Genomic DNA, 17,307 nt, shown 5'->3' with positions numbered 1-17,307 from the left:
AAATAAAATTGATGAGTTGCTTTATGTCGTAAGTTACATTTTGAAATTGATGCTTTGTTTATGTTGTTCATGTTGACATTGATGTTGTGCTTGCATGCTGTTTTTATTTCACTTTACCTTATGTTTTTCTTGTGGTCAAAACTGCGATGATCATATTTTGTATGAGAGCAAACTAGTTAGGATTAGCTGGTGGCTTGTATGGCGGTGAAGGGTCATGTAGGAGATGACTGACTTGCTTTTGGTAGTTATTGCTTTGATTGCAGTGTTTGGTGTATACGTTTTATCAATAATTAGGGTTTATTTTGTATACAATACTTCCTCTTTTATGTATATAACTTTATGTACAAGATTTTGGTACATTTTTCTTCTCCTTACATAACTGTTTGCACGAGATTACATATTGGTTACATGATAATCATAAGCTAATTGTATGTTGTTTTATTTATTCATTACGTAGTAATTAAATTGTAATAAGTATAATGATTTATCGAGGTATTACATTAATAAATGTCTATTTAGTGCATACGAGTATGTAAGAGTTGTTCTTTAATTAATTGTTTATTTTTAATTTAAACTCTAAATTTTAATAATAATAAAGTAAACTATTTTTATTATGTAAATTAAAAAAAGACTCGTACACGTATTTAAAAATATAATTATTAACTTATTTAAAATAGATTTTATTGATTGTTTAATATTATTAATGTGAAATAAACTTCTAAATAGACCAAGAGTCCATATCAAACCTATAAAAAAATTTATGATAGATAATAAATCAAACTTAAATTTTAATTTTATAAAATAAACTGACCTGTAAACTTAAAATCTAACTTAACCTATTGTTATCTCTAACCACCACATATATCGACCCAAACACACAATTATATATATATAAAATTAGATATATCATCTATTATTCAACATAAAACAAGAGAAAACAACCTTTTAAGGAGGATGAATCGAGTTTTTTATATGAATACTAATTATCTATAAAACTAGTGATTACTCCATGCTTGTAATATGATGTTTAAAAAACAAAGTTGAAAGGAGACGAGCAAAAAGAAAAGAAAAAACCATGAATGAAATAATGTGTTTTTATTTTTATATAACAAATGTTGATCATGATTATATATATAAAAATGTAATGTAATTCAGACAGAAATCAAAATATTGTATGTTTTTAATATGAAAATTCATTCATATTAGAATCATGGTTTACTAAGAGGGTCATTGACTGTCTCCTGAATTTCTTCGGAATAGACAAAGGAGTCCAAAGTTTTGGTTACTGCCGTGGTCCTTGGTCCCGTATCATTTGGACTCACCAATAAATAAACCACCATCATCCCTTCATCTTAAAAATATTAACATCACTTTTCCAAATAATATAAATATAAATAAAATGACATATAAACTGACAGACATGAACATGATATATTAATAGATAGATAATTCATTTTCATTGTTTCCGTTTCTCACTAACTCAGTCACTCCTTCTGACTCTATCTCTCTCTCTCTCTCTCTCTCTCTCTCTCTCTCTCTCTTTATATGATATCTATCTATCTCACTCCCCTCGCATCACACAACACAACTCGTTGAACCCTAATTCGACACAGTGTATGGTTTCCTAGGTTATGGCTTCAGACAGTGCTTCTCGGTCCAGTTCTGCGGCCGATTCCTACATTGGCTGCTTGATCAGTTTGACCTCCAAGAGTGAGATCAGATACGAGGGTGTTCTCTACAACATCAACACCGATGAGTCCAGTATTGGCCTCAGAAACGGTATTCTCTCCCTTTTTTCGATCTGGGTCTCTTTACTTTTCTGCTCAATTTGCTTCTGTGTATCTTAGATCTCTCAAACGAGGCTAAAAATCTGACCTTTTTTTTGTTCTTGTTGTAAGTTTTTCTACCGGGAAAGAGATTGATCTGAAATTCGTATTGTTTTGTGGCCTTCTGTTGAAAACCTAAAATGGGTCTTCAATCTTGGTCACTTTTGAATGACATTGGGGTTTGTTTATATGTGGCTTGAACTCGTGTTTGAATCTGAAAATCTTTATGCAGTCATATCTGCTTCTGATAGTTGTGTTTCCTGTGGTTTGGAAGCTTGTTAATAAATTGTATGTGTTGTAGTTTTTCGAATTGTGCTTCTTTCGTTCTTGAATTTGATTTTTACTGGAATATATTTTTTATGTGGTTAGTTTGCGGTTTGCTCTCTTTGGATTTGTCCTCCTTTCTTTGGCTATTGATGATTGCTTATAATGAGCTATCTGGTGGTTGGTGGAAGATTGAGCTTTGGCCTTTGTGAAAGGGAAGCATGCTATGTGCTTCTCATCAGTGTTTTTAGTGCTTTGAAAGCTTTTTGATAATCTGTCTGGATTTTGGGTTTCTGAAGTGTGATTGTTTCATTGTTGGTGTCATTCTCACTGATTGATGATTAGGTTTTGATTTCTGTTTTGTTATTTGTTCTCTTTGTTTGTTCTTCTTAATACATAATTGTTAGGTAATTTCTTACACGATTCTATGGAGGGTGAGCCTTGGTGTGGCGTCAAGGTTGCTTCTTTGTGACATAGCAGTCATGGGTTTAGCTTCTAAAATTCCATTCATGGGAGTAACGGCGTGCATAGTTGATGCTTCCTATTGTGTGCTGTGACGCCCTATCCTGTACGATTTTTTGTCGTGTTCCCTACGTCCACAAAAATTGTAGTAACCATGGTGTGATGTTAAGGTTGCTTCTTTGAGACATAGTAGTCATGGGTTTAGTCTCTAAAATTCCATTCATGGGAGTAAGGGGGTGCAAAATTGAAGCTTTGTATTGTGTGCTGTGACACCATATCATATGCAACTTTTTGTCGTGTTCCCTACGTCCGAAAGAATTGCAGTAACCTTGGTGTGATGTTAAGCATTCATAGGTTTAGTCTGAAATTCCATTCATTGGAGTAAGGGCGAGGATGATTGATGCTTCCTATTGTGTGCTGTGAAACCCTATCCTGTATGAATTTTTGTCGTGTTCACTACGTCCAAAAGAATTGCAGTAATCATATGGAAGTTTAAGTCCTTTGGATGAAGTTAACATAATGATGAAATGCCGGAAATGGAAATGATTGCAGCAGCAATCATTGCAGATTGGAAATGGTGCAGATAGCTTTTTTTTATATTAGATCATTAACCATTAAGAAAGAATTATAACCATCATACCTATTTATTTATATTAAAAGTGTGATCAATGTATTCTGGGACAAAAAAGGAAAGAGCTTTTCTAGAATTTTTACTAAAAGGGTGGTCCATTGTCCGGTGCACAAGTCTTCTACCAATGTGGGGTTGCGGGAGGGTTAGATACAGTGTTGTAAAAAGCCCGAGTCATCTTGTAGGATTGATCCTGCGAGTTTTTCCCTTTGTAGCGGTAGCGTGATAGATCACAACTTGGTTGGAACTGGGTAGGATTGTGGTCTTGGCGGTGGAGTTGGAGGATCTGACCATCCTGAACAAGCCTTCCCTTGCTGGTCTGAGATAGGTTGTCAGACTGGGTTAGGGACGGCCCAGTAAAAACCCTTTTTAGGGTTAAAAATTGCTGAACTCTTTTCCCTGTTGTATATTGCAATCACAAATCAAGCCAGAACGAGCCTTGCCTTTGCACACAGCTGCCACCTGCGATGCCCCCTTCTCCTGCGCAGCTGCTTGCGATTGATTCTTCTCTGGCTGCGCAAGATGTGAACAGCCAGGGTGTTGTTCTCGGAGTCTGATCTCTCTTCACTGTTATTTTATTTTTACTTTTTATTGTTCTCTACTCATCTGCTGTTCTTCTGAACCATAAATGGCTTAAAATGGGGCCAGTGGTGCTGAAGGTGCAGGGCAGAGACAGCACGGCAACACAGAATGATATTATTAGGGCTTCGCCAAAGAATATGAAATAGAGATGGGTCTAGAGAATAACTAAAATCTTCATGACATAAGAAAAATAGGGCAGGAGTTACATTGACGACACAACTCAAACAGCAAAATAAAGGTAGGTTCTGTGACCACAACTGAGTAAGGTTGAGAGGCAGAGTAAGCTCCTTAGGATGTTCATTGAAGCAGTGTTGAATTGATTTCTAATCCCTAAAATTAGTTTGTGGGTGGTGTCGGTGGCCAAGCCAAACCAAATTCTGGTTTGCTGTGCTCTAATAGTGGTTGCCATTAAAATGGTTCTAGTTGATATTGTAAATTTGTCAATGCACCAGATATTTCATTGTCGAAATCAAATTTTGGTAAAAGAGATATTATTTCATCAGTTTTACTTTTACATTAGTTTGTGCTTACAAGTTGAAGCCCCCTTACTAGTGAGACAGATGTTTAAGCCTGGTTAAGTAGATTTAAATGTTATGTTGTTTGCTTGTTTATTACAGATTATATATATTTTTTGGTTGGATGAAAACTGCTGGCCAATGGCCTGGACATTAGCTTCCAAATTTGCGAAGGGTACAAGATTTTGCTCTAACAATGTGGATTGCTAATAAAGTGAATTGTATCAGCTTTGAATTTTATTATCACGTTTCCATAATTTATGCTGCTAAACAACTTTCTATGTGTTGTTTACTGTCACAAGCTGGCTTGGTTGGTGATACTTTTTTTTTATGGTTTTTGGGCAGTGCGATCTTTTGGAACAGAAGGAAGGAAAAAGGATGGTCCACAAATTCCTCCAGGTGACAAGGTGTATGAGTATATACTGTTCCGCGGAACAGACATCAAGGTATCATAAAAGAAACATATACAGACACCTTTACAAAATAGTTGATGTTTGCTTTGGAAAGAATGACATGCAATTTCTTTGTAGTTATTTTTTGGGGGACCTACTTGTTCTTGAAGCATTGCAATACTGAGACATTTAGGCATATTTTCTGGCATTCATCTTTACCTCAATCTCTTGTAGAAGGTCTGTTTCTAGTACTTGCTTCAAAACATATCTAAGATCACTAGATATGGAAGTGGGGATAAGAAAGCGGATCTTGAATATCATGTTCCGTTTTATAAGCATATTGTTATTACATGACACCTACTTACTGTTACTGCTTGAGGGCTTTGAGTTATTTACATCATTACATGCCATTCATATTAATCAGATTGGCTGAAAACATCTATAATTCTTTCTGCAGGATTTACAGGTTAAATCTTCTCCACCTGTCCAGCCTATTCCACCGATAAACACTGATCCAGCTATTATTCAGGTTGATGAGCAGCTTTTTGGATACACTATGCATCAAACTATATTAATATCATCCTAATTTGTGGAATTGCCTTGCAGTCTCAATATCCTCGCCCTGTCACCACATCTGCGAGTTTACCAGCCGTAAGTGGGTCTTTGGCTGATCTTAGTACTCATGCCCCACAGCTCGGACATCCTGGATCAAATTTTCAAGGGCCCATGCCTTTATATCAACCTGGAGGGAACATAGGGTCATGGGGAGCGTCTTCAGCTGCCCCAAATGCAAATGGTGGTGGGCTTGCTATGCCTATGTATTGGCAAGGATATTATAGTGCCCCAAATGGACTTCCTCCTCATTTGCACCAGCAATCTTTGCTTCGACCACCGCCTGGCTTATCGATGCCTTCATCTATGCAGCAACCAATGCAGTTTCCTAATTTTAGTCCCGCTTTGCCAACTGGGCCTTCAAATTTGCCAGAATTACCATCATCTTTACTCCCTATGGGTACTAGTTCTGCTGGTATAACATCAACTTCTATACCCTCATCGAATCTTGCATCAACCTTACCTCCAGCTCCTTCTGCTACACTAGCTCCTGAAACTTTGCAAGGATCAGTTCCAAACAGGACATCAACTGTTTCGCTTCCAGCAGTCACACTAGCAGCTAACTTACCATCAGTAACTCCTAGTGGTCCAGATATCAGTGCATTAGCACCACTGATTAACAAATCTAGTGTAATTTCTGGTTCAAGCTTGCCATACCAAACTTTATCCCAGATGACTCCTGCAATTGTTGGATCATCAAATTCTACCTTGCCATACCAAACTGTATCCCAGACGACTCCTGCAATTGCTGGGTCATCAAATTCTATCCTGCCATACCAAACTGTATCCCAGATGACTCCTGCGATTGTAGGATCATCAAATTCTACCCGTATAGAAACACCAGTCCCTTCTCTGGTAACCCCTGGTCAATTATTGCAATCTGGACCAACTGTAGCATCTTCATCTCAGACCTCACAAACACCTCATAAGGATGTTGAAGTGGTTCAGGTATCATCAACGTTGCCTCCAGAGACATCTATCCCAGTTTCTGCTGACACTCAGCCACCAATATTGCCTTTGCCAGTAACTTCACGGCCCAGCCAGAGGGTAATCTTTCATTGCTTTCTCTCACACATACATGCAGCTACACATGGTAGATTTTGGTTTTACATGCGCTTTATCTTTATATATAATTAGCCCATTGGATACTGGAATCATGCTAGTAGATTGAATTATCCTTTCATCAACATTCATGTGTGCAATTAGATTAAACTTTCACGGTGAACTACTACAGGCAGGTGCCTGTTGCCCATCCCATAAACTACACCTTGATCAAACAGGAATTTTGGCAGTTGTGCTCTATATTTTAGATAACCTGCTTTGTTTTCCTCCACCCTATCACCTGTCATTTTGTAGAGATTTTGAAGTAGAATTTGATCAGGTTGGTCTATATAGTTTAACTGGTGAACTGCCATGTGTGAATTTTAAAGATTGATGAACCATCGAGCCTTCAAATCTTCAATTTGTTTCTGTTCTTACATTTATTAAATAAGTTTAGCTATTATTAAGACAGAGCATTTGGGCACGGACTGCAAATATTATATCTTATTACCATTTTTTTAATCGTTGTTATGATCAATTCAATTGACATTTGGTTGCATTTTCTTCAGCTCGGGGGAGCGTCCATCCAACCTCATCATGGCTATGGTTATAGGGGACGTGGAAGAGGAAGAGGAATTGGGGTATGCTCTGTTTGCTATTTCTTTTAAGATGAACCTGGAAGGACTTTTAGCCCCTTATATGTACAGAATTTGATAACTCTTAGGTTAAAGTGAGGTGTATTATTTATTAAGGGATAGGGGTGGTGTTACATAGAATATCTGAATTTATAGGTTTTATGTCTCACCATTATGCCAGAAGCATGGAATTTTGCTCAAAGTTTTTCTTGTTTTGTGTGGTCTTGAAAATTTGAATTCATGCTCTGCAGGGTTTACGCCCGGTTGAAAGATTCACTGAAGATTTTGACTTCATGGCTATGAACGAGAAATTCAAAAAGGATGAAGTGTGGGGCCATCTAGGTAAAAGCAACAAGTCTTCAAAGGAAAAAGAGGTGGAAGAAAATGCCAGTGAAGATGAAAGTCAAGATGAAGACAATGGTGATGTATCAAAAGTGGAATCGAAGGTAATGCCTTTACCATGTTGTCTATAACTCTCACCATATTCACTAGATTTCTTGTCACAATTTTCATGGTTTCCACAGCCTGTTTACAACAAGGATGATTTCTTCGACTCACTCTCTTGCCATGCGCTTGACCATGATTCACAAAATGGAAGGATTAGATATTCTGAACAAATTAAGATCGATACCGAGGTAATGTCTGTCTGCTTGACCTCATTCTTTTTTAGACAATAACCATAAACTAATTTTGCTGATTTGTGGTGCAGACATTTGGTGATTTTCAAAGGCACCGTGGTGGGTGGGGTGGCCGTGGTCCATGGCGTGGTGGACGTTCTCGAGGTGGTGGTTATCATGGAAGGGGGTATGGCTATGGCGGACGAGGAAGGGGACGTGGCGTGCCCAATCCCAATCGTTCTTAGATGGCAGTGTTTGTGTTTGGTTAAGTTGTGGTGGTGGTTTAGGCAGCCACCCACTAAAACAACGGTTTTTGAGGCTATGCCTCAATATGGTGTTTTTTCTTATATCCATTTGGTCATAGAATAAGTAGGACAGATTTTTCTTGTTATGTAGCTGCCTAAATTTGGTTTGGTGCGAAGATTTAATTTGAGTTGATAACATGAGAAAGGCAGAAGTTTATACTAGTCTCTTGCGATGAATTGTTTATGTATGTAAGCAATCAGCAAGTTATACATTTTAGAGGCGGATTATCTATCAGATTGTTTGCATTGTAAATGCAAGTTATAGTTTTTGTTATGCGACCTTCACTCCCTCTGGCTAGAATGTGAAAACGCTGTTCTTCAAATCATTGGGCAGCCCAATCTTACATCATATAAATCAAGATCTAAACATGTGAGTTTTTGTAGAAGTTACATAATTATTTGAAATGATCACATTACTTTAAATTTTGATCATCCGTGTATGTATAGTAATATGATTTATATTTACTTTTCTCATTCTCAAGAAAAGCCATTTTCACAATATATGACCCTTATATAACGAGAATTATAAATTTGAGACATTAAATTATATTTAATTGGTCAAGATTAACAAATATACAATTTTTATTTATTTTCTATTTATTGTGGATATGTGATCCCATCTAACTTTGAGTCTTGGTTGTATGTAGTTTTCATTTCTAGCCAAGATCTTTCAACAGTTTTATCTTTTTCCCAAAATTCAAACTTTGATCATCTTATGATAAAATGTTTTTTTTTTCACTCATAATGATATTAATATGAAATATTTACTGTAAAAAATAATGATTAATTTTTGTTATAACCAACATGTACACAAGGAGTAAAATGGTTTACTATACTTATTACATATAACCGTCTTTCAAAAAAAAAAATATTGGCAGAAGTTGTTACCACCTGCCATGAATAATATTTTAACTTAAACTCCTATGCGAAGGTGGAAAACTTGCACAGTGGGAGCTGATGGTGCTTGACTGTTAGATATTTAATTTCCGCTCTCTATGCCTTTCTGATTTGAGCTCAGGGTGAAACAACCTCTATTCATGATTCAACTTACCATGATGCAACAACCTTTCTATTTCAGGCCAGAAGTAAAAAATGATGAAGACCAAAAATGTTTATTAAAATATACTCTAACTGATCGCGTTACTAACATTTATTAAATATCAATAAACAGGGGTTAGCTTATTATTACGGGTCATAATCAAAGGATATCAATAATAAGCTAATTTGATATTTTTCTAATTGGCTTTTCACATTTATTATTTTGATTTGTTGAGTTATTCATTGTCAATTTTTATATATTAAATGAAAATTTATTTATTAATATTTATTTTGAACAAGAAATCCTTTAATTAATAGTGTGACTATATAGAAAAAATATCATAAATTCATAATCATGGTTATTCTTTCTTATATAGTTGTGAATCTGATCTGAGAGTGATGCGATTGTCTCGTTATGTTGCCCAAATTATGCAAGAATTTTCATGAGGGAACAAAGATTTATGCTGCAACCTTTCTTTAGCATTTCTTTTACAAAAATTAAGAGCCTAATCTGGTTTGTATTATGTACCCCATTCCATTTGAGTACCAACATGATAAACAAGTTCCACATAAAAGTCGAAAAGACTAACATGTGATGTGTAGCAAAATACCAAAAAGAAAATGAAAAAAAGTAGCTCATTTGCTTTTTCCCCTATCTTCCTATACATACCTTCCAAATGCTTCAGTCCAGTGGGCTAAAAGGCTAAAAAGCTCATAATATCGTGTATATCAACTTTGGCATTATTTCATTTTTGTGGCAATCCTAAATAGAGCTTGCTGTTGAGTAGACCTACTTGCCCCACAAAACTTATACCCCCCCCACAAATCAGACAAGTTGAATAAGCACAAGAAAAAGAACCACACAATGTTTGTGTTTTTATTTTATTCTGTCATATACCTTTTATTTTTAATCCCTGGAAGCTTAATAATGCATTTAGAAAAAGGTTCCTTGTTTATTTTACTAACAATTATTGAAGTGACTGTATGAGCGATTAAGACAAATTTAATACTAAACTCAAATAAGAGTTCTATATTTGATAAATGATTGTACAAATAATATTATTCTCGTAAAGTAAGGTCTGACCATAAAGTATAGCCTCTAATGTAGATTTTAGAATGTGGGTATGTTCTCTTTTAATTCATAAGTTGTATTAAATGGATCAAAAGAATGAGAAAGTTTGGTATCACTGTATCAACCGTAGTAGGTGTCTTGCTGAGTTGTATTCTTGTTGGTAGTTGAACAAATGTCAAATGAAATCATATGCAGAATTAAATATTATAACATCAAATCTCTAAATATTTTTAAAGAATAAAAAAAGAAACTATAAAAATTTATGAAATAAAAGAAGCATCATTAGAATCAAGCATTACATTTACTCAACTTAATAATGAAAGAAACCCTAAATCTTATTTTATTGAGATTTAAAAAAAATAAAATAAGTGAAATTATAAAGATTAAAATTTTTAACTGTAATAACCATCACTTAATAATAATATAATATTCATATGACCATATAAAGTTGTAATTTTACTTTAATTGCTAGAAACGTATTAAAGCTTAGATGGAAATAATGTAAGGAATGATTCTTGGAAAAAGAAAAAAGAAGAACAAGTACTGCAAGATTGTTGAGAAGAAACGATGGAGTAGGCAACGGGAAAAAACGGCTACCTCAAATGAAAGTGAAGGTGGGGCAAGAGTCCCTCACATGAACTACCATACCAATAAATAATAGCATAGGATTAACCTTAAAACGAGGAAGAAACAAAAACCATTGGAGAAACCTGTCTTTGTTCTAGTTTACTGTGACAAGTCCTTTTCAATCAATCTTGTTTCTCAGTTTGGGTTCAAGTGTAACTTCATAGTATTCTTGTGACCAGATCTTTGTTACATATTAGACCCACCCATTTGTGAATTTTGTCAATAAACTCTTTTGGCCACTACATATTGTTGGCCACTGTGTCTCTTAGAGCCAAAGTAGTGCAAGGAATTCTACTTGCTAAGGATAACTTTTGTGTCTGAAAGGTGAAAGTTTGGGAATTTCATGTTTTTAAATCTGGGTTTTGCTTAGCCCTTGAGCCAGGATTTCTCTTTGCTATCTTCTGTTCTGCCCCTGTTTGAATTCTAGGTCATTGGTTTCACTTTCAAAGCTCCAATGGTTTGAATTTTCTGTTATGGAGGTTAGGTGAAATGGGCGTGGTTAGGACATTGATGTCGGTTATAGCTTCATGATAGTCAGGTTAGGACTCATAGTAGCTGCTTCCATCGCAGCCCTCACAGTCAAGCAGCTAAATGTGAATAGCCCTAGATCAGGTACTTGTGCTTATTCAATATTCACCACTTTTTTGTCCACAATTTTTTATCACTTCACTTTTCAACATGCAAAATGTTCTCATGCTGATGGCTTTTCCTGTGAAATAAGCCTGACCCTTTATGTTGAACTTAATTCTCATTGTGATTCAGAACATGATGAAGCAAGATTTAGACAACATCAAGATGACCGTACAGAACAGGAGCAGGACACTTGTTCTACTAATGGTTACACCGAGAAGGTTGTGAGTATATTCAGCTGAAGTTATTGAATTTTATTTTTTTAATTTTGCTGGTTATGACTTATGAGGATTTCTTTCGCATATATTTGTTTTTTTGTGTCTTCATATTTATGGAAAAAATGGGAACGTTTATTTACTTTGGTTACATGATTTGACACTGTTGTAGAGGGAAGAGGAAGAGCAAGAGGAGGTTAAGTTAATTAGCAGCATAATCAATCGAACTGATGATTTTGAAGATGATATTCTAACTGAATTTGAAAGCCTTCTATCCGGGGAGAATGATTTTTCATCACGCCACGACAAGGTTGATGATGAGGCCAAGAAGGGAAGAGTTTATGAAATTGAAATGGCTAACAATGCCAGTGAATTAGAACGGTTGCGGAATCTAGTTAAGGAATTGGAGGAGAGGGAAGTGAGACTAGAAGGTGAATTGCTTGAGTACTATGGTTTGAAGGAGCACGAAGCGGACTTTGTGGAGTTACAAAGGCAGTTGGAAATTAAGACTGTAGAAATAGATATGCTTCATATGACCATTAATTCCTTGCAGGAAGAGAGGAAGAAACTTCAAGAAGAGCTCACAGATAGAGCTTCGGCCAAGAGAGAACTTGAGGTGGCCAGAAGCAAGATCAAGGAACTGCGAAGGCAGATACAGCTTGAAGCTAACCAGGCAAAAACACAGTTGTTGTTGCTTAAACAAAAAGTTTCTGGTCTACTGGCAAAAGAAGAGGCAGCTGTCAAGAAAGATGCCGAAATTAGAAAGAAATTGAAAGCTCTAAATGATTTGGAGGTTGAAGTTGTGGAACTTAAGAGAAAAAACAAGGAACTTCAACATGAGAAGCGAGAACTAACTGTTAAACTCGATGCTGCTGAATCTAGAATTACAGAACTCTCTAATGCGATAGAGGTTAGATTCATAGAGTAGAATTGTTTTCCTTCACTGAGTTAAACAGATGCATGAAACCAATATTTAAGAATTTCTCATAGTTGAGCCAGTGTATGCCAAGTTCTCAGCTACCTAAAATGATTTTTTAAACAATGATTTAACACAGTGAGACCTTCCTTGTTTACCCGTCAAGCAACTAAATATTTGAAGGCCCCAATGTATATCAATAATTCGATGCAAATTAAACATTACCAAATTTTGTTCATATAAATGCAAAAAAGAAAACTGAATCTGAAGTTCTTTCCTTTGTTTTTAGTTAACACCCATACTTTCTTTCTGCTGTGCTTTGCTTAATTGGAAAATTATTTGAGTAATTGAAAAATGTAGTTTACTTTTCATGACAGTAATAAATTAATTATTAGATTTGTATCTTTTACATAGTATAATTTAATTTTGAGATGCTTTGCCTTGAACTGCAGAAGGAAATAGTTGCCAAGGCAAAAGAGGAGGTCAGTAGCCTGAGGCATGTGAATGAAGACTTGCTAAAGCAAGTGGAAGGACTCCAAATGAATAGGTTCAGTGAAGTTGAAGAACTTGTATATCTCCGTTGGGTCAATGCAGGCTTAAGATATGAACTCAGGAATTACCAGGCACCTCCAGGAAAATTATCAGCGTGTGATCTAAACACAAGTCTCAGCCCAAAATCACAAGAAAAAGCTAAGCATTTAATGCAAGAATATGCTGGATCAGAGCATGGACAAGGTGACACAGATCTTTATAGTAATTTCTCCCATCCCTCTTCCCCAGGCAGTGAAGATTTTGACAATGCTTCTTCCATTGATAGCTCTATGAGTAAACATAGTAGCATTAGCAAGAAAAATAGTTTAATCCAAAAGTTGAAGAGATGGGGCAAAAGCAAAGATGATTCAAGTGCTCTTTCATCACCAGCCAGATATCTTTCAGGTGGCTCTCCTAGCAGGATGAGTATGAGTAATAGACCTAGAGATTCCCTGGAATCCTTGATGCAAAGGGATGCTGGTCATACTGTAGCCATCAATACCTTTGAACAGAAGGATCAGGAACCTACTGATTCTCCTGAAACTCTAGATCTTTCTAACATAAGAAGAGTTTCATCAAGTGACTCCTTAAATTCTGTTGCAGCTTCATTCCAATTGATGTCTAAGACAGTTGTTGGGTCTCTGGATGAAAAATATCCTGCATATAAAGACCGCCATAAATTGGCCTTAGTAAGGGAAAAACAGATTAAGGAAAAGGCTGAGAAAGCAAGAGCACAGAAGTTTGGTGACAATTCAAATTCGAATATGAACAAGGCTGAACTATCTATACCACTAAAACTCTCTCAATTAAAGAAGGCATATGCTTCTGGTAGTCCAAATGATCATCCTGACAATTCAAAGGATGTTGATAATCAAACCATTGGCAAAATGAAGCTTGTCCACATTGAGAAAAGACCACCTAGGGTGCCTCAGCCACCTCCTAAACCATCTGATGGTGCTCCTGTTAGTACAAATTCAAATCCTTCAAATGGAGCTTCATTCACTCCATTTGTGCCTCCTCCACCACCCCCACCAACACCACCCCCACCAACACCACCAGGTGGACCACTACCTCTGGGAAGCCTATCAAGAGGAGTATTAGCTGGTGACAAAGTTCACCGTGCTCCTGAGCTAGTTGAATTTTATCAAACATTGATGAAACGGGAGGCAAAGAAGGATACTTCATTAATTTCTTCTACAATGCGTGCATCTGATGCTAGGAGTGACATGATTGGGGAAATTGAGAATAGATCATCATTCCTCTTAGCTGTAAGATTATAATTTCCCCCCAGATTTTTTTATTTTATTTGATAATGGCATTTCGATCATTACAAATTTTAGAATCTTCTTTTTAATGGATCTAGGTAAAAGCCGATGTGGAAACACAAGGTGAATTTGTCATATCCTTGGCAACTGAAGTTCGAGTGGCCTCCTTCTCTAAGATTGAAGATTTAGTGGCTTTTGTGAACTGGCTAGATGAGGAACTTTCCTTCCTGGTAATCCTAGTGTCATTGCAGCCCCATCATAGTAAAACAAGCTTCTAAAAACAACTTCTTATAAATTGAAGATGTTGTGAGAAAACATGGAAGTTGATCTGTGCAATGTTTTACATATAAATTGCATTCCTGTTTATTCAAAATTAGGTCATTCACTTTGACCTCACTTTCTCAACTTTATGCATATTAAAAAAGGGCTCATTTCCTCCTTTCTATCCAATGACTTGCATTTTATTCATCTCATTTTATTCCTTTATATAAGGTCGATGAACGAGCTGTTCTCAAGCACTTTGATTGGCCTGAAGGGAAAACAGATGCATTGAGGGAGGCAGCTTTTGAATATCTGGATCTGATGAAATTGGAGAAGCAAGTCTCCACCTTCACTGATGATCCCAATCTCCCATGTGAAGCTGCTTTGGAGAAAATGTACTTGTTGCTTGAAAAGTAAGCATCATTTTTTATGTTTTAGTTTTACATACCATTAGTACTAGATTAGGAAGTCAATCCTTTGTGGATATTTTCCTGAGAACTCTATATAGAATGACTCTTACTTGCGATGGATATAAACTATTTTCTGATGTCTACTTAAATGCTTTAGATTCAGACTTTGCAAGTCGCAGATTTAGAATGTGACATACTCATTTAGGTTCATGTTTCTTGGCATATAAGTTCCTTGCTATTCTCTATAGATATGCCATGAAGCTTATATATCAATTCATTAATTTCCATGTTGCTCTGATTTTATTTCCAGAGTGGAGCAAAGCATACATGCACTCTTACGGACAAGAGATATGGCTATTTCACGGTACAAGGAGTTTGGAATACCAGTAAATTGGCTATTAGATACAGGAGTTGTGGGCAAGGTATGCTTCTCAACTTAACATAATCAGTCTTGTGTTCTAGTTAAGACAATTGAAGTAGGTGTTTTCTTTCTATCTATACCTGTTGAGTTTGCAAGATTTTGTGTTTGGTTACAATTATCAGTGAAATGATCAAATTAATTTGACCAGTTGATTCCCCATGCCCCCTTTCCCACAATGATTTATATCATTCCCTTAAAAAGCATAAGCTCTTTCTGTATGAAATTTTGTATTCCTGTTTATTTCCCTTGTACTTTACTTTTTTCTCTTCCCCTAAATTTTTGCACCTTTCGTTAGAACACCTCAGGAAAACCTTCTTGGAAAATACAATTCTATCATACCTTCAACAGTAGCCTGTTTGCTAATAATAATATTGCATAATTGTTTATATATTGTAACATGCATGCATACGTTGGAAGTATAGGGATAAGATGGATAGGTAGGGAGAAAAGCAAGAATATATTTAACTGGTAGTTCTCTGAATAATTGTTTAGTTTAGATGCTGCATAACACTGAGTCAAACTCACTGATGCTTCCCTTCAAGCTAAAATCAGCTACTTACTACTAAGCATATGCATATCACTAGTAAACAAAATAAACTAAAAAATATAATAACTAGTGCATGCTTTGGTTTGCTGTTATGACCTTGCGTTGTTGCCTGCTTCTGTTTAATTCTATCAAATGGTCACTTTGTACTTGCTACCGGTAACAACTCCCGTTGCAGATCAAGCTTTCTTCTGTGCAACTGGCAAACAAGTATATGAAACGTGTTGCATCTGAACTTGATATATTATCCGGCCCCAAGAAGGAACCAACTAGAGAGTTTTTTATTCTTCAAGGAGTGCGTTTTGCTTTCCGTGTTCATCAGGTAGTTTTAAAAGGCTCTTGGTTATGATATCACTCTTCTAAATCCATCATAAACACAAAATGACTTTGCATAGATAAGCAGTCTATCTGAAGTGTAACGAAGTTGACTAATCCGGTTCCAATTGTTCTTTTTCTGGCTGAAAAAGCTATTTCCTCTTTAGCACCTGAGAATTGCGCTTACTCTATAGCATTATGGTTTCTTATTTTGATTACATTTCAATACAAATACTATAGCTAAATTGATATGCATTCAATGGTACAGACCAAGAGGTTTCTCTTGTTCCAGGAACACCCTAGAAATTTTCCTTTCATTGTCATGACTGAAAAATCTGTAGTGTGGATTTTTTGAAACAAAAGAATAATGAATTAAATAGAGTGGAACTCTTTTCAGTTTGCAGGAGGCTTTGATACAGAGACCATGAAGGCTTTTGAAGAACTAAGGAGCCGCATCCATGATCCAGCAGGTTAAGATAATAACCAGAAACGTAGATGATCAACAAAATATATATATTTTTTCCCTTATTTTTTCACTCTAGTAGTAGCTTCTCTAATATATGTTACCTTGTCAGCTGTATATGTCGTTCTGCTGGCTCAATTTTCATTGAATATACTGAATGCTATACAATGATAAATGAATCATACTGTAGTTGTAGATTTGTAATGTGAAAATGAAAATAATGATCACTGTATTCGTATGGTTATAGCAATATATGAACGATACTCATTTGCATTTGGTCTGGACACAGCCAAACTCAAACCCCATTTGTGATTTTCAGTTCCACTGTGCTCTGTACTCTTCATCTCCCTTATCATTGTCACAAAATTGTTTTCTATTCTTCACCCCCAAAGCCTTTATTTTCTCATGAAAATATTAATTATTGGTATTACTAATGACTTAAATATCCGTTGGGCCCATACTTGGAAATGAGTGCATCATGTTCTTTTTTCATTACACTCCATTTTTTTATTTTTTTTGTAGTTTAGAAACTATGAATTCATTATTCATGTGTGATTGAAAGGCAAGATACGTTTGAAGTGAGTACAAAAATGAAGTTATTTTTTGAATAGTACCAGATCTGACCCTTATAATAGATTGTTTTTACATTTAATATACAGAAGAAAATTTTAGTTAAAATATTGTCAGCTATGAGATAAGAAACTGCATCATGTGTAATTG

The 17,307-nt window shown here is 35.8% G+C and overlaps 2 protein-coding genes across 2 annotated transcripts; both read left to right on the top strand.

Moving 5' to 3' along the window:
* Positions 1-1,454: 1,454 nt before the first annotated feature.
* LOC109810590 (protein decapping 5) lies at positions 1,455-8,158 on the top strand. The gene is made up of 8 exons (XM_020374092.3): positions 1,455-1,779; positions 4,623-4,723; positions 5,127-5,198; positions 5,276-6,328; positions 6,892-6,963; positions 7,209-7,403; positions 7,482-7,592; positions 7,667-8,158. Exons 1-8 carry the CDS (start codon positions 1,632-1,634, stop codon positions 7,817-7,819), a joined length of 1,905 nt encoding a protein of 634 aa, XP_020229681.2. The 5' UTR covers positions 1,455-1,631; the 3' UTR covers positions 7,820-8,158.
* Positions 8,159-10,483: 2,325 nt separating this feature from the next.
* LOC109810589 (protein CHUP1, chloroplastic) lies at positions 10,484-16,887 on the top strand. Its single transcript, XM_020374091.3, has 10 exons — positions 10,484-10,940; positions 11,101-11,228; positions 11,379-11,467; positions 11,634-12,371; positions 12,830-14,176; positions 14,272-14,403; positions 14,666-14,847; positions 15,155-15,266; positions 15,988-16,131; positions 16,522-16,887. The coding sequence occupies exons 2-10, from the start codon at positions 11,144-11,146 to the stop codon at positions 16,597-16,599; spliced, it is 2,907 nt and encodes a 968-aa protein (XP_020229680.1). The 5' UTR covers positions 10,484-10,940; positions 11,101-11,143; the 3' UTR covers positions 16,600-16,887.
* The last annotated feature ends 420 nt before the right edge of the window (positions 16,888-17,307 follow it).

Source organism: Cajanus cajan, chromosome 7, assembly GCF_000230855.2.
Source record: "Cajanus cajan strain Asha chromosome 7, NIPB_CcT2T_4, whole genome shotgun sequence".
Classification (NCBI taxonomy): domain Eukaryota; kingdom Viridiplantae; phylum Streptophyta; class Magnoliopsida; order Fabales; family Fabaceae; genus Cajanus; species Cajanus cajan.
This window is presented reverse-complemented; position numbering and strand designations above follow the sequence as displayed.